We start from the raw sequence: 25855 nt of genomic DNA on the forward strand, positions 1-25855 counted from the left end.
TTCTTTAGAGTGTCTGACATGGAGAACTGAAAACAGAAGAGAAAATTTGACGAACACAAGTTGCATTTCATTTTCACCATTATATAAACAAACAACAAAAATGAAGGACGCGATCGAATTATATATGAATGAAACCAGGGGTTTCTCAAGTACTACTTTTTCTTTACCTTAGTATGAAAATTGCTTATACAAAGGATGTAATAATTCACATTTGCTTTCTTTACTATTCTCATTCCTTTACAATCACCTTCTTCTTCTTCTTTTTTTCTCTTTTTTTTGTTTTATATCACAGCAGAGTGTGGAGGAAAATTACTCTTCTCTGCAATAGGAAGAATGAAATTTAACAAACATTAGTTTGATGAGGTGACATTCAAAACAGTTTTAACTCGTTATCATTTTAGATTACGGAAAGTTAAATTTTGGTTTTCTACTACCACTCTTTGTTCGGGTATTTTTTCACTCAATCGTCCTCTCTAACAGTCTACCCAGTTTATTAATATTCAATCCACATATATAAAGACAATTGGAAGTTAGAGGTTTTGGGAACAACAGCATACCATTTTTACTCTCGGCATTAGTGTTCCCTTGTCAGGTTTCGAGACTCCTGTTAGGCCTATCTACTGTCCCAGTTTCAATATCCTCCCTTTGTTGCTGCTGCTGCTGTTGTTGTTGTTGTTGCTGGTGCTGCTGCTGCTGTTGTTGTTGATGATGCTGATGCTGACGATGACGATGATACTGATGCTGTACTCCTCTTTGGTTTTGTTGATGAGCAGTTTGCGGATTTCTGCTGGTTCTCCATCTTAGGTACTCCACAAGCAGAGAATTCGTGCTGATTGCAATTCCAAAACCAGTGAACGAAGAAAGCAGAACTGAGAGAATCGGGTTCACACTAAGCTGTAATATTCCGTAGAAAGAAAGTGTGAATACCTTTAATCTCTAGGGACTCTGAAAGTCATAGGAAAAATAGGGGAGGAAACAGATCCTACTTACTACAGTATAAAAGATATGAGCAAACAGGATAACGATCGCAAATTGGAACGAAGCATAAGCCCAAATGTAACTCTTGCTCACTGGAAGATCAAAAATTTAAGAATCTTTATTAAGTTAAATCAATATACAGATTCATTATTAACGAAAAGACAGAACAAAAGAAAAGAATAAGCAAAACATTTGGATTCAGACATAATCCTGGATGCATTGGAATACTTTTAAGGGGAAGGCGAAAAATAAAATGAAAACAAAAATCCTTTCTCAAAAGCGCGAGATTCAGAATTAAAGATCCAGTAGCTGATTTCATTAGATAAAATGATGTGTAAATTCTTCGACAGAAATACCAAAAAACTCATATTTTTCTTCCCCTATTTGGTCTTAACTTTGTAGGCTGTAGGATGACAAGGTCACAAGAAGTTGAGCGATGACTTACCCATTGTAGAAGCTATCATGGCTGATAGTAGGCCTAAAACACAGGAAAAGGGCAAAGATATAGCGAGAGCACGAGACCCCAGATCTGAAACCTGTTTGCATATCACACATCAATTACAAAGGGCCTAATGGAAAAGAAACGAAAAAAAGGACAACTGAAATTGATTTAAACAGTAGAATGACACGGATACAATATGGATATTGCATTTATATGGAGAACACCAGACGTCACACTATGGATATTTCATTTAATAGAGTTCCATTCACCTACTATGAGACTTTTACTATCCTATAAATGGAGCCACAGCATAGTCACAAGTTCAATCAGGTCAGGTTGTCGATCTAATATGCAGCTATCACAAAATAGAATTTTAATTCTAAGCATAACTGCTATACTGATGGCCATATTTTCTTCAATCAGGCAACAGTAAATGCCAGCACAAATTCAGTATTCATCAAGTTTGTTATTCGTCTAAATCTGAAATGCAATGACGGTTTCTAAAATAGCACTAGAAAAGTTATTTACCAGAAGCTGCTCCAGAAAGCAGAAATACGCCAACATGCTGACCATGACAAGAACCGGCACGTCCTGCCAGACCCTGGAATGCATGAGATGAAGCAATCAAGATAAGATATCTTGTACTCTTGTATCTGAGCCTCATGCCAACAAATTCATTTAGAAAGGCATACATTTCGGGAAGAAATCTATACATCCATAAATGGGACTTGCCTGTATCGAGGAACTTCCCTCTGTGGTGCCACAACCCCCGTCTGTCTATTAACAGTCTGCTGCTGAATACTCTCTATTCGCAATAATGTTACAGGTAAGTTTTTTACTTCTTGCTTGCAGACATCACATGTCCTGTTACCCTTTATACTGAACCACTTCACTGCACATTCTTGGTGGGCTAGTGCAAGTTCACCTCTGCAGCTACACTCCAATTTAAGAGTTTCACCCCCTTCATTGAGTTCGACAAAACAAATTCTGCACACTGCTTCTTCTTCAGGAATATCCTCAGTTGCTTCTTCAGTCGCTGCATATATGTAAACCATAAGAGATAACTTAGAAATTAAGCCTACCTAAAACAAAGTTAGACGCCAAATATCACATGACAGTATTAAACAAAATATTTGGCATCTAACTTGATGAAAAGAAATTAGCTAATCACCAGTGGCCGCTGCACCAATGTCATCTGGCGATCCTCCATCAACCATTACAGGACGAGGAGTTGAAATTACACGAATCAGACCTCCTGATGAATCCATTCTCCTTAAAGTTGCCATCGTTTTGACATTAACAGGAACTGAAAAGGAGCGTGATATATGCTTCTGATCTGCTTGTTTCTGTGAAACAAACGCCCCTTTTCAGTAAGTCTAGCGCTTGTATTCTCTAAAGTGAGTGTGCATGTGAGTGAGTATGTGAAAGAGAGGGGGGCACTTACAGGAAAATCAGAATGATCTTGGAGATGTCTTCCCTGTAAAGATTCGACGCCTGAGTTTGCAACAGGTGTTACTGGCATAGAGTTTGTGCCTTTAGCCATTGACGAGGAGAACACCTTAGTCAGAGAAAACGATCTTGAGGTAGAAGGCTTGTCGACTGGACCAACTGACAATTCTGTCTCTGGAACAAGAAGAACGGTCTTCTCTCCTTCGTGAGACAAAGTTTTTGTCCTAAGACTGCGTTGGGGAAGCAAATTTTTAACAGATGCTTTGTACTTCGCTGAATTTGGTCTTGGAGGTAGGCCTGCTCTTGTAGAACTGGGACTTGGTGCTATATCTGTTCTTGCGGAATTGATCAATGAATTTTCTATGGACCTTTCAGGTATTTGCAGTGACGACAAGTTTGGACGCCTTGAATGCTGATCAGGTGAGGTTTCTCTTCTCTTATTTTGCTTAATGTCCTGAGAGAAACAGAAAACTCGTGAAGCTTATAGAACTGGCACTGCGTAACTAAGTGAGTGTAGAAACTATGACCAATCTCAGAAAGCAAGACCTACTAACTACTGTAAATATATCCATCTAAAGAGATAACGTAAACATAGATTAGAATACAATTAAACCCAACAACGCGAAAAAGGTGCTTTCATGCTAAAACAGAAGCAACTCGCACAAGCGATAATATCATGGTCAAAATTGGTAACGAAAACAAAGTTTTCATGATAAATTGTATAGCTGTACAAGGTACCATAATTTACATGTTGATAGATGCAAATCACCTAAGCAAATAAGCAAAGACCGAATTATATCCATTATTACTGACCTACGGATTTTCAAAAATCCTAACCAAAATTTCCAATATATTGCGCTTGATTACATTAAATTACGACTGTCTAACAAATCGAACAATGTGGGCACAGGATAAATGTGTCAAACACTCCATAGCTACAGATAAACCTCCATTTCATGACAAATTAGTGCTATAACTAAAATCACGAAAACAGTTAGTTACACCAAGAACGAGCCTAATTTGTTAAACAAGCTCCAATTCCGTAATCACACATCCAACCATCCATCAAAAACGCATTACCCAGTTCATCAAAATCCCAATTTCGACACAAAAATTACATAGTTCATCAATTATTATTTCTACTCTACAGTTCACATACATTAAACATTGGGTCCACAAAAATGACATTTCATACAACCAGAACTGCCAACTTCCTTAAAAAGATAATAAATTTCAAAAATTTCCAGCAACCCTTATCTAAACTAACAGCATATAAATGGAAATCCCCTCCAACAAAGAAATTAGAGGTGAAAAAAGTACCTGATTAAAGGGGAAATCTTGTGGGGTTGATGCTGAAGGAGATTTTAATTCATCTTCAGGATTTGCAGCCATCTTGAAGAAGATTGAATTGGGTGAAACTGCAAACCCTAGGAAGTAGATTACTTTGATTGTTCTTGTTTCCTGTAGAAGGAAACTGAGATCGGAATTTTGAGATAAAGGACAAGAATAAAGAGGAAAAGTGTGACAGTTGATGAGTAGTAAGAGTAAATACTAAACGGCTGGAAAATGAAATTGAGTGGAAAGACAAACGACAACAACTGTTGCTGGTGGAGTCACTGGAGTGGAGAGACTCCAAACTGGACCGGAGTCTTTTCAAGTTTATGACTCTTCTTACTAAAGTTTTAAGGAACTTTATGGTCCTAACTCACTAACCATGATTCTAAACATCACCTAATTAAACATTTATGTGAATAAAACTAAAATACTTTATTATTAAAAAAAAGAATTTTGATAAAGTACCCCTCTCTCAGGAACACATAAAAAAAATACCCTCATTATTTTGAAATTTGTTAAAATATCCTCACATTAGTTTTTCCATCTAGTGTTAGTTAATATTAACTTATTTTACATATTTGTCCTTTACTTATTGCCACATTGATTTTCTACATCATTTTTCAGGATCGTTACACCGCTTTCAAGTTCGCTACATCATTTCCATAAAGGGTTTATCATTCCAAGTGTTTTGGGTTTTTGGTTGGAGGAAAATCGACCTTCTACAACATTTTTTAGGTTCGTCGAGCCCGTTTCAGGATCGTGGCAACAAGTTCAGGTTCGTCGATCCTGGTTCAGGATCATTATACCATTTTTAGGATCGTCGGGTCATTTACCCTCCCCACCTAGGAGATGTAGTTCAGGGCTAAATAGGAATTTTAATTAGAAATATAACTATCGCCTAGCACTTAACTCGATGGAATTTACCTTTTAAATAAAACAGGGTATTTTAACAAAATCTAAAAAATGGGGGCACTTTTTTAATGTAATGTGAAAAGTAGGGATACTTTATAAAAAAATATAAGACTGAAATACTTTATGTGATCTTATGCAATCTCCAAAAAAAAACCGATCCTCTCACATTATGGTTGGACTTGCCCTTAAAAATTAGCAGGATTCTATTATGTTGTGGATGGGTCCCATCTCAATCTCTCTTTTTTTTTTCGAAAAAGAAGGAAATTCCTCAAGCAATATATTGAATTCAGTGACTCTCAAAATTTTGAGGTTCATTAGTTGTTACAAGATTTATACAATTCCTAATATATAGGTGACGTAGAATAGCTTCTAATCCTTCATTTATCCAAATATTTTGGATTGCATTTCTATCACAAAAGGTAAGTATGTTTGCTCCCATCTTGATCTCTATAATCGGCTTTGATACTTTTTTTTATTATTATTGGAGAGTTTTTATTTTCTGAAAATATAAATGGTTTTTCAGATATTAGTAGTAAAAGCGGGGACGGAGGGGAGGGAGAGGGTGCAAGTGGATTTTCAATTTTCAGGAATTAATGGGTTGGGTTTTATAATTCAAACGTGTTGTTGGTGCAAATAATAACGGTAGAATTGAAATTGCATAAGCTTAATGTCGTAGAATTCATTAAAAAAATTGTCTGAGCGTATAAGCTCAATGCTATAGTCCGTAGAGTTGGTTGAGGACATTAGACTCTAAAGTCAATGAGTAATTAAACTTTTACCTTAGAGAAAAAAAATTTAAGGATAATGGTAGACTTTGAAAGTGAAGTTAACTAAAGTCGTACTTTGTGGGTATGCAACTGCATATTTCCTTTGGTTTTTAATGTACTTGCATTTCATTGTGTTTGCAGTTAATAGTAGAGGTTGAGTAGGTACATGAAATAGGATTGTCACGTGTCATACCAAGTAAGGTAAGAAATTTCTAGTCAAAGATCCGTGTCAGTGATTTATCAAATCAGTCAACATCAGAAGGCGAAATACAAATCACAAGCGCGACATAACTCTCCACCCCGAATAAAGTAGAAGGACCATCAAGATACTAAGGCGAAGCCACGAAAAGATTACTTGGCGAAGAAGATAAACCGCGAAGTAGGAGCAGTAGGGCACAAGAAAAAGGACAGGTGTCCCGACAAGACCACGTGAAGTCAGCGAAAGGTGGGGAAAAACTTTATGGAATATGCTCCGGGCGAAGCATAAACTAACATCGGCGAGATGATATGAGCTGTATGACACTAAGGTTGCTTAGGCCTATAAATAGAGAACTTTTGACAATGTAAAGGGAGAGATCTTTTGGAGAGGGAAAGGTCTAGCATAGGAGAGACAGAGAGTTAGGGTTTCCTTGTAATTCATAGGCTGGGAGAAGGGATTAGGGTTTCCTTGTAACCCACGAGTGTAACTTGTATTTCGCTTGAGATTAATAAATAAGTTTAAGTTCTAGTGTTTATTATGTCTTAGATCTTGCATATTCTCCATTTGGGTGTGTTGCTGGATTTCCAGTAATCACATTTTGGCGCTATATTCAAGGGTCGATCCTCATCTAAGAGTTAGAAGAAAGTCGAGGCTGTGAAAATAGGAGATCTAGATAATTAGGGTTGGAAAAGTTCAGTTGATATTGAAATAAGGATAGGTTGATGGCTAGAACATCAGATCGAGCAGCGCATGTGATAGCTGTAAGGACAAGCAAACGATTGGCAGATAAGAGGGGAAGGATGGAACGGGCCGGAACATCAGTTGTAGGATGCAGGCGAGAAGAGAACCAGCGACAGACGAAGGAAGATGGCCTCAGGTAAGGTTCAGTGCACGCATCCGATACAGACACCGTTGTCGAGGAGGAGATGACTCGCGAGGAGATGGAAGAGAATATCGGAGAAGAAAACATAACGTTGGACCAGCTAAGGGAGATGCTCCATCGTGAACGAGAACGGGACCGAGACTTGGCGGAACAACATGTGCAATTGGAAAGGCATAATACTAGGTTGAGGCAACAAAACCGGCAACTTAACGAAAACGTGGAGATGAATGCCATAGATTCGGAAGGAACACTGTATCTTCGGAGGAAGATGAACTGCGGCGAAGGATATATGACCACGAGGAAAATGAAGGAGGACGAAGAAGAATACGACGAATGAATGAAGACGAAGAAAGAGACTTGAGAAGAGCACTGGAGATCTCACAATGGGAAGATCAGAGGCGGAGACATGAGGAGGAACAGAGGCAGGAGGACGAACTGCAACGTCAGGCGAACTTTATCCGAGACGAGGAGGATAGGCGACGACCAGACGAAGGGAGTCTTAGCGTGATGAGAGGCCGTCACCATGAGGAGGATGGAGGAAACTTGAACCAAGAAGTCCTGAACGAGTTGAGAGACATGAGGGATTTAATTAATAACTCACGAAGAGGTGGAAGAGTACAGTTAGCAGAAGCAATAGAGGAAGCAGATAAATCGCCATTCACCTATGAGATCATGCATACGGACATCCCGTAGAAATGCGTATTACCAACGCTTGCAAGCATATTCAGTGGATCGGAAAGTGCAGTACAACACTTGAAGTAATATATCCTTTCGCTGATTGATGTAGTTTTGAAAGTGGTAGTAAAGTTCGTTCAACTCGGACTTGATAAGATAGGGTTCTAGACTTAAAATAAAAATAGAAAATATATATACAAAAGGTTTGTCACAATGTCGAGAGAGACTGAGACTCGGGATTCCACCAAATTCCATTCATGTGATTCAAATAATAATTCCAATCAATTATAGATCAAATATTAAAAATATGGACTCTTATTCTTTGCCAAAAAGTAGATTTTTGAAAAGCAATGACTGTAAATCAAAAGCATGATGTATCAAAAATACATAGACGAAGCATACACCATCAAACGAAATCACACCCATTCAATAAAAATCATAAATCGATTAAAAATCAATGAAAATAGTCATAAAAGAATTATTAGAATTACCACATGCGTGAAATAGGGCTTCCTCCATCATCCCAGTGTTGGGGTTTAGCTCCTCATGTCATTCACTTGCTCAAAATAATTGTTCATAGCTCAAAAGGGTGAAAAACAACGCTGAAATAGCGCTACAAATCGTCTGTTAAGAAAGAATAATAGAACTTTTACAGAACTGAGACGCTTATACTAAACCGCAATGTTTTTTCTTCGGCCTGTTGCGAATTCGCGACGTTGTTCTTATTCGCAACGGTTGTTCTTCAGCAGCAGCAGAAAACAGCTTCCTGCAACCTTCTTCCGCGCCCGATTCCTCCACGACCTGACGTCCAAACTTCCCCAAACTTTGTGTGTCCCTTCTCTGAACCTCCCAGCACCTATATATATACTTTAACACGATCGTAATCCCCTCAAACTCCCAATTCGATAAGCATTAGTTGACAGAGTTCCAATGCGACTAGGAAACTTCCGCAGCCAATCATCGAACGGATTTTTAGTGTTTTGATCTTCCGAAAACTCCTATGTATCTATCCTTATCCATAATTTCACCAGAGATCAACTTCCTTCAACGTTTTATCCAATTCGATCCAATCTAGGCTTCCAAAGTTCGCTGCTCACTTCCGAGTATAAAGGAAGTTTTCTGTTTCCTTTTAAACCGTGATAAAAAGTGTCCTCCCCTATCATCTGATGGGGTGCGAATAGCAGATGCCTTGGGGGTGTCCTGAGGGTGCCCCTTAGTAATTAGGTTACCCCTTATCCAAACTGAGAGTTCATATAGTAATTTTATCCCACGAGCGCAAAAACCACTTTTCGAGCCAATTTCGCCGCAAAAGCTTATTTCTCCAAAAAAACACCTACAAAGACATAAAATAACCAAATAAGTACAAAATTGAGTACTAACAATATATACAATTGGGACAAATTAGACACATAAATGCGTCTATCAAATATCCCCAAACCTATTATTTGCTAGTCCTCGAGCAAATTAAATAGAAAATAAAATCCTAACTCATTGTCGGAGGCATCGTCGATTGCATTTAGCGTATGCAATAAGCCTTTAAACCCCTAGGTGTCCCTAGTGGCCGAGTTATAGTCCCGGGAGGGCTTACTAGAGATATACCCACAAAACCTTTATACTCCAGACCCTAGCTATCTACAACGAACCTCGGAAGGCACTAAAAAATCCCCTTGGTTGGCATACTTATTGACTACAAGAGGAAGTACCCCGATGCGAAATTCCAATTGATGTACACGAGTTTGCACTCAAGCATACTAAAATTCATATATAAGTGACAGAGCTCTACTCAGATAGTTGCACTATGAACATCATATTCGGAGTCAAACTAATCATATGGATAGATTAAGAAGATGGAAATAGAAAAATGTAGATGGTTTTGATGTTGACTAAATGATCAATGTTTCCCATATCTGTCTGAAGGCCTCCGCCAAAATGAACCTATCCTAATGGATTGAGATATTAGTCTGACTAATATCAACACACTGACATATACAAGGGAACCAGTGGTCGATAACCTAACTCTAGGTCAACACAACTGGCATATACAAGGGTACCAGTGATCGACTTTATTGAATTTGTTCCTTTTGGTCAAATGGTCTGGTCTCAATTTTTTTTCTCTTTTTTCTTTCAACTTTTTGGGAACTACCATTTTTTTTTGTTATCTTTTTTTTTTCTCTTTTTCTTTTTCAACTTTTTTTTTTCTTTTTCAACTTTTTTTTTCTTTTTCAACTTTTTTTTCATGGTATCTCAATCACTCTAATTCACCAAAGCATTGGTAACAACTTGAATCGTGGACCCCACCTATCATTTAGAGAAACATAGTTTAAAAAAAATAAAATAAAAATAGAAGTGAAAAGGACTCAACGAGATATGGTGAAACTATCATGTTATTTCTAACACCTGAGCTTTGTGCTTTTATGAATAGACTCTTCTAGATGTTTCCATCTAATCAGATTGGTTCCTCAACTCCTACAACCAAAATGCTTCCATCCACTTAGATTAGTTAGTGCAATCCTAAATAGGCATAAATTTCTAAGCTCTAGAGTTTATTTATTGCAACTAAAAAATTTCTCCCATACCCCCAAACTTAAATCTAACATTGTCCTCAATGTTCTAAAGATAAAATTAAAAGCATGAACAATGAGAAATTGTTACCATTTAAAGCAAAGGAGTTAAGGAAAGATATTAGCTGGTTGCGTGAATGTTGGGTTACCTGATGAGTGCCAAATATTGTATATATTTATCCCTTTTTGTTGGCATTTAACTCATATATTGTGCATTAATTCTACATTTTATCCCATATTCTGTATTTTCATTGTTTTCAAGAATAAATATTTTTCTTAATTAATTTTGCATTTTTAGGTACCAAATAAAGTTTGGATGACTTGAGGAGCGGAAAAGAGCAGAAAAGTAGTGAAAAGCCGGAAGAAATTACGCAAGGAAGCCGCGAAGAATGGTGCGCATAAGCCCAAAAGACTAGAAATGGGCTCAAGAAGGAAGAATTGCTCTTAAAGAAGATATGGGCTTGGCATACCCAAGGCCCAAAACCCTTACCCAAACCCATTTTCTATACCAAAACCGCCTACATTCTCAGCCGTCAGATTGGATCCAACTCATCATCCTACGGTCGCTCATTCATAGAGCATCAAAATCTGAAGTCTCTGACAAACACCACAGCGCTTAAATTCCAAGCCTTCAGATTACATTGTATTTGAATCCAACGGTCGCTCCTATGCCTGTGCATCAAAATTAGATACTCCCGCTTTACACTACAGTACCTAACATCATCTAGCACCGTTGACTTTGTTGTATTTCACAATCCAACGGTCGAAGTGATTCATCTCTCATACCACCGTTAGATCTACCAACCATCTTCGTATCCAACGTCTTTCACACGCTGATCATCAGATTCTTCTGTTCCGCCTCACACCGAAAAGACCTAACCCTATACCCTAAAATCTATCGACTTCTCTTTCATTTCCTTCTTCTTCTTCTCTTTCTCTCCACCTCCTCTCTGCAACACCCATTCCGCCTCCATCACCTCCACCTGCTACTGCCACTGCCATCGCCACCACCTACACCAACTGCCACCAACTACCCCCCATATCTGCAAAAACCCATCCACCTAGCCTTTATTGTTTCATCAAACCCACACTCACGCCTCTGAACCCTAGGTGTGGAGTTGATGAAGTAATTCATGCTAGACACAGCAGCAGGAGCGTGAGAAGAATCAGAGCAGAGAGATAAAGCATGGGTCGACGATGTGGTGAAGACCTGTCAACCAAATTAGGTAAAAAAAAAATCAAACCCTAGGTCTGTAAAATTAGGGTTTTTAATTTAGGGTTCATAGGTCCCTTTTTGTATAAATTGAACACAAGGGTGTCGAATAGAAGGTATCTCTGGACTAGCCAGTGTATCCCCATGAGGGCTGGACTAGCCAGTTCCTCTTGGGTAGATTTTTCTTCCCTGTTTTGTATTTGTAGATTTAATTTTAATTTTCAATTTTAATTCCAAATTCAGTTTTAGTTTATCTTGTTTCAATTCAGTTTGTTTTATGTTTTAATTCACATTTCATTCTAGTTCACATGTTAGTTTGTAGTTCTCTGTTTAGTAAATGTTTTCTTGTTGCTGTTATGTGAGCTCACATGTATTTGTGTATATCCAGGCTGAGATGATGCATTAAGTCACTGTTAGTGGTGGAATGCTAGGTTATAATTCATGTAAATAGGATTGATTGAGAAATGGAGGAAATTAGTGCTCAACTGTGCTTGTGATTGATTGTGCTGTTAAAAGACAGTCAATGCTAGGAGTAAACAGTTGAGCAAGCTTTTTATCTTTCCATTCCATTTATGTATACCCTGGAACATAGGCAGGCTTGAACCTTCACCTAGCTCCATTAGGGACAGGGATTTAACATAGAATTACACTATCTGGCTAGGTCACAAGGTGGATTCATAACCTAGTTGTGTTGTTTCTCTGTTTTGTATCTGTAGTTTTGCTCCCCTGCCATTGCCCTTGGATTAGGCCTTGGTTTGCAACTGTCTTGATTTATCACTACCACATTGCCACTACCATGCCATTGTTAATATGCACATGTAGATCACTGTTGTTTTATCATTGTATATATTGCCACATTGTATATAATGACACTATCTCCATTGCCGTTGTCCACTTTCCCTTTGATATATTGCTCTGCTTTGCCTTGTTCTGCCCTGTTTTGCTTCCCTGCACAGCCTGCATTACCCTAGTGCTGCTGTTGTGCCTCTCTTCCTTTGCCTGTGCTGTCCACAGTACCAGTCCTCTCTTGTCACTGCCCTGTAAATACCCTCTCATGTTGGCCTTGTACATACATTGTTTCACTTTGTTACTTCCTCACTGTCACTTTCTGTTTGCTCACTGTCTTTCTTTACCATTCTTGTTCACTGCTCTCTTGTTACTGCCCACTTTGCTCTCAGCTCTGTCACTTCTCTTCTGCTTTAAGCCCACTGTAAACTCTTAAGGTTAAAGACAGGCCCAGTTCACTGTGAAAACCCAACTCAATCAAAGCTTAGCTCACATCAAAACCCCAGTTTAATTCATTTCAAAACCACTGAGCCCAAGAGCACTTCAAGATCATTGAGCCCAGTCTACAGTTCTCTCCAAAGCCTAGTTTACTGATAGGCTAAAGCTAAAGCCCAGTTCATTCCCAAAGAACTCAAAGGCCCAAAGCACAATCATAACCCATTGGTTACCAAAATCCATTGGTACCCAAAGCCCAACAATAGCAATTTAGAGCCCAAAATAGCTAGAAAACTCCAAAACACACCCAGTCTCTATGGATCGACCCGTACTTGCACGAGCTACAACTGACGACCATGCACTTGCGGTATTACTGTAGACCCGCGTTTTTATTGCGCTTAATTTTCACACTCCTCCGGGTCCACCAAGTTTTTGGCGCCGCTGCCGGGGACTCGGTTTGTTTCTCTAGTAGTTTTATTAGCTATTTTTGCATTTCACTGCATAGCATTTGCATCTGCATCTGCTTCACTTCATTTGCTGTTGGACCTGCTGTTCTGAACCAGTTTTTCCTCTGCTGGGACGCCACCAAGGAAAAGAACCAAAGCCCAACTGGGTTTTTGCAACAATATCAGAGCAGCTGGGCTGTGCTTAAAAGGTAACCCATTTAAGAGAACCCGAATTGTGGGCTTCCAAATTTTAGTTGTGGGCTTGTAATAATTTTGTTTCAATTTTGGTCTTGTAATAATTTTTACTTTATTTCTTTTTCCTTTTTATTTATTTATTATTTTGGGCTTGTAATAATTTTTTTTTTTATTTCTTTTTCCTTTTTTTTATGGGCATGTAATTATTTGTATTGTTATTTTTATTTTCTTTTGTGGGTTGTGATAATTTCTAATAGTTCAAATTTTCCAAAAAAAAAAAAAACCAAAAATTTCTCCCATAAAAACCAAAGTTTTCCAAATGTTTCCCTAAAAACCAAAATTTTTCTTTTTCCCATCAAAACCAAATGTTTTTCTCCCATAAAAACCAAAGTTTTCCAAATGTTTCCCTAAAAACCAAAATTTTTCTTTTTCCCATCAAAACCAAATGTCTCCCGACAAAACCAAATTTTTCCCAAAAAGTCCAATCCCATTAAAAACCAAATTTTCTTGTAGATAATGTGTTAGTTAAATTTCCTTTTGTATATATTTTGTGCTCATCCATTGTGACTCCGAATATGTTGGAGTTTTGCCTTGGATAACGGAGTTTTAATTCTGCTTTCGCCGAAATCGGGTATTCTCTCTCCTTTTACTATACTCAGCATGTCCCTTTCCATATGTTGCATTTTAATTCTTTCCATATTTTTAAACATTGAGGACAATGTTTAGTTTAGGTTTGGGGGTGAAAAGTAGATACTTTGATAATATGCCATAATTGAAAACAGAACTCCCGCTTTTAAAAAAAATTCCAAAAAAAAAAAATTAAAAAATGATAAAAAAAAACATAAAAATGGAGCTCATTTACCTTGAAATGTTGACTCTTGTGCAAATATGTAATTATTAGGAATCTTAGTCTAGATATTTAGGCACCCTGATTCTAGCACAATTCACATAGTGATAAGAAACTTGCACGCGCACGATCTACCAATACATGTATAGCCTCGATCTTCAAGGTGTTTGATAGGAAGTTAGATTGCCAATCACTTTAGAATACTGAATGAGACTTGACTAGCTTGTTCTTTGGTTGGCTGGGATAGAAGTTGGAGGATACGTTAAGAAAAGCAACCATAGAATTTGACCGGATGCATTCGATAAGGGCCACCTCTTGCTAAGAGTCATGTAATTATGTTTTTCTTTTTGTTCATGTATCAAAAGTGTCATTATGTTGTAAAGATCAAATTTATTTCCTCAAAAAAAAAAAAAATCAAAAAAAAAATCAAAAAAAAAAAAATCAAAAAAATCAAGTATTTATTTATTCCATGTTTTGTCATGTCAAAGACAATAGTTCTCTCTTGTTCCAAAAATAAAAGAGAGTAGTCAATGTAAATAAGAGTCATGTAAAGAGTCATCTTTTTGTTGTAAATAGTCTTGTAATAAGCAAGGAGGGTGCAGCCATCGATGTATAACGCGGGTAAACTGAAATATCACCAACTCATTGGGTGAACATTCACAATTCTCGTAAAGCCGGACAGCTAGCTTGGCTTAGAATTCGGTTCTTAGCCTAAAAACTATCTCTTGGTGGTTAGTAGTCATAACTTCAGGTCATTCTAGAAACATGTGTAGATACACTTTACAATCTTATCACATGTCTTTTTTTGTTATCAGTGCTAGGATTGTGCCTTTGATAGCTAGATTGACATCTCCATTTTGCTGTGAGCTTAAACTGACTTGCACATGTCACATTTGATGGAATCTGAGCTTATATTTTGATCTAGAACTTTGTAGGTACGTTCTAAGCAAACCTTCACGAGACTTCACTCGTCCACTAGGGACACTTAGTGGTTTAAAAGGCTTAGTGCATACGCTAAATGCATTCGAGAAACCAGCGACAGTGGTATAGTTAGGATTTCCTTAGTTTTGTTTTACTTGAGGACAAGTAAAATTCAGGTTTGGGGGTATTTGATGAGTGCCAAATATTGTATATATTTATCCCTTTTTGTTGGCATTTAACTCATATATTGTGCATTAATTCTACATTTTATCCCATATTCTGTATTTTCATTGTTTTCAAGAATAAATATTTTTCTTAATTAATTTTGCATTTTTAGGTACCAAATAAAGTTTGGATGACTTGAGGAGCGGAAAAGAGCAGAAAAGTAGTGAAAAGCCGGAAGAAATTACGCAAGGAAGCCGCGAAGAATGGTGCGCATAAGCCCAAAAGACTAGAAATGGGCTCAAGAAGGAAGAATTGCTCTTAAAGAAGATATGGGCTTGGCATACCCAAGGCCCAAAACCCTTACCCAAACCCATTTTCTATAACCAAAACCGCCTCCATTCTCAGCCGTCAGATTGGATCCAACTCATCATCCTACGGTCGCTCATTCATAGAGCATCAAAATCTGAAGTCTCTGACAAACACCACAGCGCTTAAATTCCAAGCCTTCAGATTACATTGTATTTGAATCCAACGGTCGCTCTTATGCCTGTGCATCAAAATTAGATACTCCCGCTTTACACTACAGTACCTAACATCATCTAGCACCGTTGACTTTGTTGTATTTCACAATCCAACGGTCGAAGTGATTCATCTCTCATACCACCGTTAGATCTACCAACCATCTTCGTATCCAACGTCTTTCACACGCTGATCATCAGATTCTTCTGTTCCGCCTCACACCGAAAAGACCTAACCCTATACCCTAAAATCTATCGACTTCTCTTTCATTTCCTTCTTATTCTTCTCTTTCTCTCCACCTCCTCTCTGCAACACCCATTCCGCCACCATCACCTCCACCTGCTACTGCCACTGCCATCGCCACCACCTACACCAACTGCCACCAACTACCCCCCATATCTGCAAAAACCCATCCACCTAGCCTTTATTTTTTCATCAAACCCACACTCACGCCTCTGAACCCTAGGGTGTGGAGTTGATGAAGTAATTCATGCTAGACACAGCAGCAAGAGCGTGAGAAGAATCAGAGCAGAGAGATAAAGCATGGGTCGACGATGTGGTGAAGACCTATCAACTAAATTAGGTAAAAAAAATCAAACCCTAGGTCTGTAAAATTAGGGTTTTTAATTTAGGGTTCATAGGTCCCTTTTTGTATAAATTGAACACAAGGGTGTCGAATAGAAGGTATCTCTGGACTAGCCAGTGTATCCCCATGAGGGCTGGACTAGCCAGTTCCTCTTGGGTAGATTTTTCTTCCCTGTTTTGTATTTGTAGATTTAATTTTAATTTTCAATTTTAATTCCAAATTCAGTTTTAGTTTATCTTGTTTCAATTCAGTTTGTTTTATGTTTTAATTCACATTTCATTCTAGTTCACATGTTAGTTTGTAGTTCTCTGTTTAGTAAATGTTTTCTTGTTGCTGTTATGTGAGCTCACATGTATTTGTGTATAGCTAGGCTGAGATGATGCCTTAAGTCACTGTTAGTGGTGGAATGCTAGGTTATAATTCATGTAAATAGAATTGATTGAGAAATGGAGGAAATTAGTGCTCAACTGTGCTTGTGATTGATTGTGCTGTCAAAAGACAGTCAATGCTAGGAGTAAACAGTTGAGCAAGCTTTTTATCTTTCCATTCCATTTATGTATACCCTGGAACATAGGCAGGCTTGAACCTTCACCTAGCTCCATTAGGGACAGGGATTTAACATAGAATTACACTATCTGGCCAGGTCACAAGGTGGATTCATAACCTAGTTGTGTTGTTTCTCTGTTTTGTATCTGTAGTTTTGCTCCCCTGCCATTTCCCTTGGCTTAGGCCTTGGTTTGCAACTGTCTTGATTTATCACTACCACATTGCCACTACCATGCCATTGTTAATATGCACATGTAGATCACTGTTGTTTTATCATTGTATATATTGCCACATTGTATATAATGACACTATCTCCATTGCCATTGTCCACTTTCCATTTGATATATTGCCCTGCTTTGCCTTGTTCTGCCCTGTTTTGCTTCCCTGCCCAGCCTGCATTACCCTACTGCTGCTGTTGTGCCTCTCTTCCTTTGCCTGTGTTGTCCACAGTACCAGTCCTCTCTTGTCACTGCCCTGTAAATACCCTCTCATGTTGGCCTTGTACATACATTGTTTCACTTTGTTACTTCCTCACTGTCACTTTCTGTTTGCTCACTGTCTTTCTTTACCATTCTTGTTCACTGCTCTCTTGTTACTGCCCACTTTGCTCTCAGCTCTGTCACTTCTCTTCTGCTTTAAGCCCACTGTAAACTCTTAAGGTTAAAGACAGGCCCAGTTCACTGTGAAAACCCAACTCAATCAAAGCTTAGCTCACATCAAAACCCCAGTTTAATTCATTTCAAAACCACTGAGCCCAAGAGCACTTCAAGATCATTGAGCCCAGTCTACAGTTCTCTCCAAAGCCTAGTTTACTGATAGGCTAAAGCTAAAGCCCAGTTCATTCCCAAAGAACTCAAAGGCCCAAAGCACAATCATAACCCATTGGTTACCAAAATCCATTGGTACCCAAAGCCCAACAATAGCAACTTAGAGCCCAAAATAGCTAGAAAACTCCAAAACACACCCAGTCTCTGTGGATCGACCCGTACTTGCACGAGCTACAACTGACGACCGTGCACTTGCGGTATTACTGTAGACCCGCGTTTTTATTGCGCTTAATTTTCACACTCCTCCGGGTCCACCATTACCTCCCAAGAAGTGCTAAATTTAATGTCTTCAGCCAGACTTAGAAAAGGATTAGTCACCTCGAATCATATAGTAACAGCCGAAATAATTGTGGGTCTTCAAAACCAAATAGAGCTGACCAAAGGAAATTGCAGTAAACCAAGAAAATGAACAAGACTAGCATGCCCTTACCTAGTTTCCTGATAACTATCACTAACTGCGGTTCAGGTTCAGGTTCTATGAAAGGGTCTAAATAAAATATTTTCCTTGGATACATTTCCTCTTAGGTTGGATCCAAATTATTAGGTCCTAGAGTCTGGAAAAACTCAAATAAGAACTTAGAATCACAAAATAATAACCTAAATAACTGAGGATCCTCTAAGTCAATCAAATTTGACTTACATAATTGACCACAATGAGAGTAGTGGTCATTCTTAGGAAAATGTGTCGATTCTATTAACCTAAAGTACTTAGGCTTAGTCTCATAACTTAATATTCGACTTATTTTAAATACAAACGTTCCCACATTTGGAAGAAAACTATTTGGTGGGAAAACAAAATCGATCTGGGTATCATATCCTGGATAAACCACATCAACCAGAGGGTGGGTTTCTAACGACTGAAATTCCTTATGGACATTATGAGGTTTGGGGGAGAGAGTATGAAGATAATATTGTACGATGGTTGAGGCATTGATGTCAAGTCCCAAGTGAGGGACCTTTCTAAGAGTTAAAGCATATGGAGAATGATAATCACCCCCAAACTTAGAGTTTTCAGTATCTCTAGTTAGACTAGTCACAATCTCCCTAATTTCTAGGTCATCAGATTCCTGAAAATGGGCAATTGATTCTTCTAAGTCAGGTTCATCCTCATTAATCTCTACGAGTTCATCTAAGACTATTGTTTCTAAATCGTACGACTCTAAAACAGTATTCTCAGGATAAAACCGTTCCTCGAAACCATCATCGATTACAGTTTCTAAATCGTTCGACTCGAAAACAGTAGTCTCAAGATAAACCGGTTCCTCTAAACCTTTATCGGATTCGTAAACAGGACATACTACATCGTCTAAAACGAGGGTATCTCTAGTCAAATCCTCGTCCTTTTGAATAGGTGAATAATTATTAAAATTATTTGGATTTGAACTAGAAATAGTAATATCATTGTAAAGCTCAATTGGAGTAACAGATTCCTGATCACTATGCATATATGTGTCAAATTCTTCATCAGCACTATCCTCATCATAATCATCATAATCACATGAAAATGGTTGAACCTCATCTAAAAAAGTAGTGTTACCAATTCTAACCTCGACATCTTGATTATGCAAATAACTATCCTCATTTTCAAGGGTACTATTGGAAACACTATATTGGAAATTAAGACTATCTTGAGCAGTTCTGTTATGGGCCTCACATGACTTCCTTATGGTATCGTGTATAGAAGGTTCACTCATGGGTGCATTTTGTTTATTCATTTCTAACACAAACCTATTTGTATTCTCAGTTAATTGTTTGAGAGACTCTTCTAGAGGAAGAACAGGTTCAGAAGGATCATAATAGGGACTAGTTTTTTACATTTTCATTATATTGTCCAAAGACGTGGAACTAGTACTATAATAATCCTTATTTTCTTACTCGTATGACCGGTGTGTGTGTGTGTATAGTAATTGGGCTCACTATGGTATGAACCATAACCTTGAAAAGGTTGGCGTTCACAAACACTATTCTCACTATGGTCATAATACTGATGATATCCATATAAAAATTCGGGTCTATATTCATTGTATTGGCTTCTATCATACCAGTTCAACATTCTTAATGATGAGTGCCAAATAATGTATATACTTATCCCTTTTTGTTGGCATTTAACTCATCTTTTGTGCATTAATTCTACATTTTATCCCATATTCTGTATTTTCATTGTTCTCAAGAATAAATATTTTTCTTACTTAATTTTGCATTTTTAGGTAATAAATAAAGCCTGGATGACTTGCGGAGCAAAAAGAGCAGAAAAGTAGTGAAAAGCCGGGAGAAATCACGCAAGGAAGCCGCGAAGAATGGTGCGCACAACCTCATTTTCTACACACAAAAACTCCTCCGTTCTCAGCCATCAGATCAGTTCTCAGAAGCATCCGACGGTCGCTCCTTCATAGATCATCAAAATCTGAAGTCTCTGCCAAGCACCACAGCGCTGAAATTCCAAGCCTTCAGATTAGATGGTAGTTGAATCCAACGGTTGCTCCCTTGCTGTTCATCAAAGTTTGATATCTCCGCCTTACACTACAGCACCTAACCTAATCTAGCACCGTTCGTTTCGTTGTATCCCTTCATCCGACGGTCGCTCCTCGCTTGCCTCCGCATCACCGTACGATCTACCTACCAGCTCCACATCCCACGGCTCATCCTCGCTGTTTATCCAATTTGCTACAACCGCCCAACACCCGAGCACCCGAACCCTATGACCTAACCAAACACCCCCCTTCTTCCCAAAACAGTCGAGCTCTCCTTCTCCCCCATCTCCCCATTCCTCTGCAGAAAACCCATGTCCGCCACCGTACACCACCACCTTCTCCACCTCTGTCACCACCATCTCTACCACCTAACCTCCACCAAATCACTACCAAACACCACATCATCACTCCCTACCTATCTAGACCCCTATTCCCTCCATCTCTCACGTTTCATCCATGAAACCCTAGGCGTGAGAGGTTGATGAAATAGGTGACCTAGAGATGAAATAGGAGCATGGGAAAGGCACCAGGAGAGTCAGAGGAAGAATGGGTCAAGTTTAATTTGATGTTGCTACATCAAATTAGGTAAAAAAATCAAACCCTAGTCTACTGTTAATTTGGGAATTTTTTTTGGGTAGAACCCTAATTGTGCTTGTAAGTATAAATAGCCTTGTGGGTGTTGTTGTAAAACTTTATGCTGGAATAGCCAGTGTCCAGAACTATGTTCTGTTAATGTTTTTCTCTTCAATGTGTTCTGTTCAATTTCACTGCATATGTTAAGGTGCTGTGCTCATGTTTAATCATGTATATGTTTTACTTTTAATATCCTGTTTTGATGTTCATGTTTTTGTTTTAATTTCAGTTATGTTTCATGTTGTTATTTAATTGTTTTAGTATTTTGTTCAACTGTTTAGTGTTTCTTCTCACCTGTTTTTATGTTTAATTCCAGTTCTTGTTTATGTGTTAGAGTCATTGTTAATGTCATGTTAGTGTCATGTTAATTCACTGTAAATGTTTAGTGTTAAGTTTGTGCACTGTGAAGTGATGGAATGCTAGGCTAGAAGCCTTTGAAGCACTGAATTGATTGAGCATTGGGAGAAACTAGTGCTCACTAGTGACAATGAGCAAGCTAGTTCTCTTCCCACTCTAGATGAATGCCTTAGTTTTGCTCTGTTAGCTTCACCATCTCCCCTGCCCTTGGCTTAGGCCTTGGTTCACTTGCATTGTTCTTTGCTTTTGCCCTGTGTTTCCCTGTGTTGCTTCCATGTTCATTTTGTTTGCTATTTTCTCCTGCTGCATTCACTGCCTTGTTGTGCTGCTGCTGTTTTTCTTCCCCTTGCCTTGTTCTGCTGTTGTTGCCTCACTGCTGTGCAGTATTGCTGCTGTTGCTGCTTTCTTTCCCCTGGTGCTGCTGCTTTCCTTTGCATTGCTGCATTGCCTCCCTTCCACTGCTGCTGCTGCTGCAACTGAGCTTGGCTCACAGCAATCCCAAAAGCCCAAGCTCAGTTCTAAGCCCACTGTCCATTGTTTGTACAAACTGAAGCCCATTTCATTAAGGCCCACCCACAGTTTAGGTTAAGGCTAAAAGCCCAATTCAGTCAACTGTGGGCTTAATCAAAAGCCTGAACTCAATCAAAAGCCCAAAGCCTAGTGCACTTCAAGACCAACTGAGCCCAAGCTCAGTTCATTTCATTGTTAAAAACAAACCCATTAGGCCCAATTTACTCAAAGGGTATTCAAAGCCCAACAATAGCAATTTAGAGCCCAAATAGCTAGAACACTACAAAACACTCCCAATCTCTGTGGATCGACCCGTACTTGCACGAGCTACAACTGACGACCGTGCACTTGCGGTATTACTGTAGGCCCGCGTTTTTATTACGCTTAATTTTATACACATCCCCGGGCCTACCACTTAATTGCAAGGAAATTCTACACAATCACAAACAAGGCCGACTCGACTTCACCAAAGCAAACCTAAAGATTTCTAGCAAACAAAAAGCATGATGACTCCACTTAGATTGTTTCTAGACTAGCTTCTATCTCTCGAAGGGGAATTCGCTACAATTTGAGCAAACCCCTCTGGAATCAATCCGAGTCAAAGTAAGTTGAATCAAGGCGAGGGTAGCTCAGTGGAGCTTTGATACCCAAGGCCTCACAGGTTACAAGGCGGCGCAATCACGCATTCAACTCACAGAAACCGTCAAGATCTTCGAAGTATGCTCAAAAGAGTAACCAATATTTTTTGAACGACTTTCCTATTAAGCTCGTTACCTTATAGGTCTTGTTCTAGTCAAAATTTTAGGCTTAGGTTCGCGTTTGGTTTCGTTTTCCTAAAGCGGGCAAGAAAAGAACGGTGATGAAATCCGAACCCTTATATTGTATGGCCAATCCTTTCCCTTTACTAGGAATTAAAAGAAACCGTATTCAAGTCCTCAGCATATATTCACCTTAAGGAATACAGTAAACCCGCTCACAGGGGATTCGGGGGTGTTTCGAAAAATTTACCTCCCGTACCAGACGGGCGAAGAACCGCTGAAGTCGACTCGGGCCGCAACTCCTATGTTATGTACGAACCCGAGGGGCCGAGGTGATATCGTAATCACCGTCCTTCCCTGCACACAGTTTGTAATTAAACCAACCCTTCCTTATGGTTTAAAAATAATAATGTCCAAAGTCCAATGTCCAAAAATAAAAATGTCCCAAAAAGGAAAAGAAAAATTACAAAAATAATACCCTATTTACATTTTCTAAAAATAAAACAAAATAACTATATACAAAATCTTCTTCTTCACTCCTTTCGGATTCCTCTTTTCTTTTCCTTTTTTGGCGATGCTTTCCTTTTATAGCACTTTTTCTTTCCTTGTAGCTTCGCTCAAAATCTGAAAAGAATCAAAAAAATACCAAAGGCGAAAAAGAGACCAAAAATTCTAAAAGAAATAAAATAAATCTAAAACCTAAAACCTAATACAAATCCCCGGCAGTGGCGCCAAAAATTGATGTAGTTTTGAAAGTGGTTGTAAAGTTCGTTCAACTCGGACTTGATAAGATTGGGTTCTAAACTTAAAATAAAAATAGAAAATATATATACAAAAGTTTTGTCACAATGTCGAGAGAGACTGAGACTCAGGATTCCACCAAATTCCATTCATGTGATTCAAATAATAATTTCAATCAATTATAGATCAAATATTAAAAATATGGACTCTTATTCTTTGCCAAAAAGTAGATTTTTGAAAAGCAATGACTGTAAATCAAAAGCATGATGTATCAAAAATACATAGACCAATGCAAATAGTCATAAAAGAATAATTAGAATTACCACATGAGTGAAATAGGGCTTCCTCCGTCATCCCAGTATTGGGGTTTAGCTCATCATGTCATTCACTTGCTCAAAATAATTGTTCATAGCTCAAAAGGGTGAAAAATAACGTTGAAATAGCGCTACAAATCGTCTGTTAAGGAAGAATAATAGAACTTTTACAGAACTGAGACGCTTATACTAAACCGCAATGTTTGTTCTTCGTTTTGTTGCGAATTCGCGACGTTGTTCTTATTCGCAACGGTTGTTCTTCAGCAGCAACAGCAGCAGAAAACAGCTTCCTGCAACCTTCTTCCGCGCCCGATTCCTCCATGACCTGACGTCCAAACTTCCCCAAACTTTGTGTGTCCCTTCTATGAACCTCCCAGCACCTATATATATACTTTAACACGATCGTAATCCCCTCAAACTCCCAATTCGATAAGGATTAGTTGACAGAGTTCCAATGCGACTAGGAAACTTCCGCAACCAATCATCGAACGGATTTTTAATGTTTTGATCTTCCGAAAACTCCTATGTATCTATCCTTAGCCAGAATTTCACCAGAGATCAACTTCCTTCAACGTTTTATCCAATTCGATCCAATCTAGGCTTCCAAAGTTCGCTGCTCACTTCCGAGTATAAAGGAAGTTTTCTGTTTCCTTTTAAACCGTGATAAAAAGTGTCCTCCGCTATCATCTGATGGGGTGCGAATAGAAGATGCCTTGGGGGTGTCCTGAGGGTGCCCCTTAGTAATTAGGTTACCCTTATCCAAACTGAGAGTTCGTATAGTAATTTTCTCCCACGAGCGCAAAAACCACTTTTCGAGCCAATTTCGCCGCAAAAGCTTATTTCTCCAAAAAAAAACCTACAAAGACATAAAATAACCAAATAAGTACAAAATTGAGTACTAACAATATATACAATTGAGACAAATTAGACACATAAATGCGTCTATCACTGATGCAATGGGGCCGAAATGACGCAGTACTTTGTCGATATTTCCCCGCGAGCTTAACAGGGGAGGCATTAGCCTGGTTTAATGGACTCCCGGAAAAGTCAATATCATCATTCAAATTTTTGCAGAGGATATTGACGACGTACATAAGCAACAACTTGTTGAGACCAGGGATAGAGACACTGTTCAATTTGAGGAGAAGGCCAACAGAAAGCTTGCGGGGGTTGGTCACGAGATGGAGAACAGTGTGCATCGAGTTAGCCGGAAGAGTTGATGAACAAAACTTCATCTTAGCCTTCATGAATGCTTTGATCCCAACGGACCTGCTGTACACAAAGAAATTCATTATTCGCAACTCGATAACGATGAATGAGCTGAGGGAGTACCAGGAGGAATACATAGCGTTGGAGGAAAAACAGAGGCAGGTCAGCGAAATGACGTTGGCCCCAGCGAAAGAAGGGATTTCTAGGCTATTACCAAGGACGGTGCACGCAGTAGAGGATAAACTCGGGCGAGGAAAGGGAGAGCCAGCAGTTCCCGTCCCAACGAAGCTTGTGTACATCTCGAGTGGAGATCAGGAGTGGATTGATAAACAAAGGTATGAGGAGTCAAAACGAACAAATCATGAGCCACGAAGCTACAATACGGGATACCAACCTAGGAATAATCAGGGACCCAGATACGGGGAAAGGAGGCCCAATGGACCAATCTTTGAAGATGTGAAACTCCCACGACTTAATACAACTGTGGAAAAAGTGTGGGAGGAAATAGTGCTGACGGAGGAAATCCCGCCCCTACCAAATTTCGGAAGAGAGCCCCCACCAGGGTCTCGAAGTCATGAATTTTGTAAGTATCATCGCTTCCATGTACGCCAAACAGGTGATTGCAGGAACGTTCGACGAATTATACTTCGCTTGATAGACCAAGGGAAACTGGCGCATTTCTTAGAGAGTTATGTGCCACCCCCTCCACCTCGTGAGAATCAACCAATATACCGGATCGAGATAAACCGAGGAAAGCAACAATTAAACTGTAATTCGATAATTCACGCGGAAAGAAGTCTCCAAGACTTTCATGACAATGTGCTTAAAAGAATAACAAGAGGGAAACGAAATATTCAGCGTCATGACGAAAGAGCCGCTAGAGGAATGACAAAAGAGGGAGATAACCTTCTCGACGAAGGATGCACCTGACGGGGAAATTTCGCACACAAATCCTCTGGTCTTGACCTTGGGATTCAGAAAATATTCCAGATGGGAGGAAGAGCAAGCTGAGGAAAGGATGAGAATTTGGGAAATAGACAGAATCTTAGTTGATACTGGGAGTTCAGTCGATATCCTCTTTTACAATACCTTTAGGACCATCGGATACAAGGACTCGGATCTTGTACCTTCTACATAAAACATATATGGGTTCAATGGGGTAGCGTCTAAGACGA

At 38.9% G+C, this 25855-nt stretch overlaps 2 protein-coding genes across 2 annotated transcripts; one reads left to right on the top strand and one right to left on the bottom strand.

Annotated features, from left to right (window-relative positions):
* Positions 1 to 52: 52 nt before the first annotated feature.
* Positions 53 to 4511, bottom strand: LOC113312525. The gene is made up of 9 exons (XM_026561274.1): positions 4190 to 4511; positions 2865 to 3323; positions 2592 to 2766; positions 2153 to 2456; positions 1949 to 2021; positions 1424 to 1514; positions 991 to 1070; positions 558 to 894; positions 53 to 319 (listed from the first exon to the last, which is right to left on the bottom strand). Exons 1-8 carry the CDS (start codon positions 4259 to 4261, stop codon positions 589 to 591), a joined length of 1560 nt encoding a protein of 519 aa, XP_026417059.1. The 5' UTR covers positions 4262 to 4511; the 3' UTR covers positions 53 to 319; positions 558 to 588.
* Positions 4512 to 6804: 2293 nt separating this feature from the next.
* On the top strand, positions 6805 to 7658 carry LOC113358266 (uncharacterized protein KIAA1211 homolog). The gene is made up of 2 exons (XM_026601803.1): positions 6805 to 6959; positions 7202 to 7658. Exons 1-2 carry the CDS (start codon positions 6805 to 6807, stop codon positions 7656 to 7658), a joined length of 612 nt encoding a protein of 203 aa, XP_026457588.1.
* Positions 7659 to 25855: the final 18197 nt, after the last annotated feature.

This window comes from Papaver somniferum, chromosome 1 (assembly GCF_003573695.1).
Source record: "Papaver somniferum cultivar HN1 chromosome 1, ASM357369v1, whole genome shotgun sequence".
Taxonomy (NCBI): domain Eukaryota; kingdom Viridiplantae; phylum Streptophyta; class Magnoliopsida; order Ranunculales; family Papaveraceae; genus Papaver; species Papaver somniferum.

Excerpts from the sequence above, each read along its gene's own strand:
- LOC113312525 (XM_026561274.1), bottom strand. The coding sequence starts at position 4,261 with ATGGCTGCAAATCCTGAAGATGAATTAAAATCTCCTTCAGCATCAACC. Across the intron at positions 2,022-2,152 it reads AGGGAAGTTCCTCGATACAG|GGTCTGGCAGGACGTGCCGG; the intron begins GCAAGTCCCATT and ends CATGCATTCCAG. Across the intron at positions 1,515-1,948 it reads GCTTTCTGGAGCAGCTTCTG|GTTTCAGATCTGGGGTCTCG; the intron begins GTAAATAACTTT and ends ATATGCAAACAG.
- LOC113358266 (XM_026601803.1), top strand. The coding sequence starts at position 6,805 with ATGGCTAGAACATCAGATCGAGCAGCGCATGTGATAGCTGTAAGGACA. Across the intron at positions 6,960-7,201 it reads ACGAAGGAAGATGGCCTCAG|ATTCGGAAGGAACACTGTAT; the intron begins GTAAGGTTCAGT and ends TGAATGCCATAG.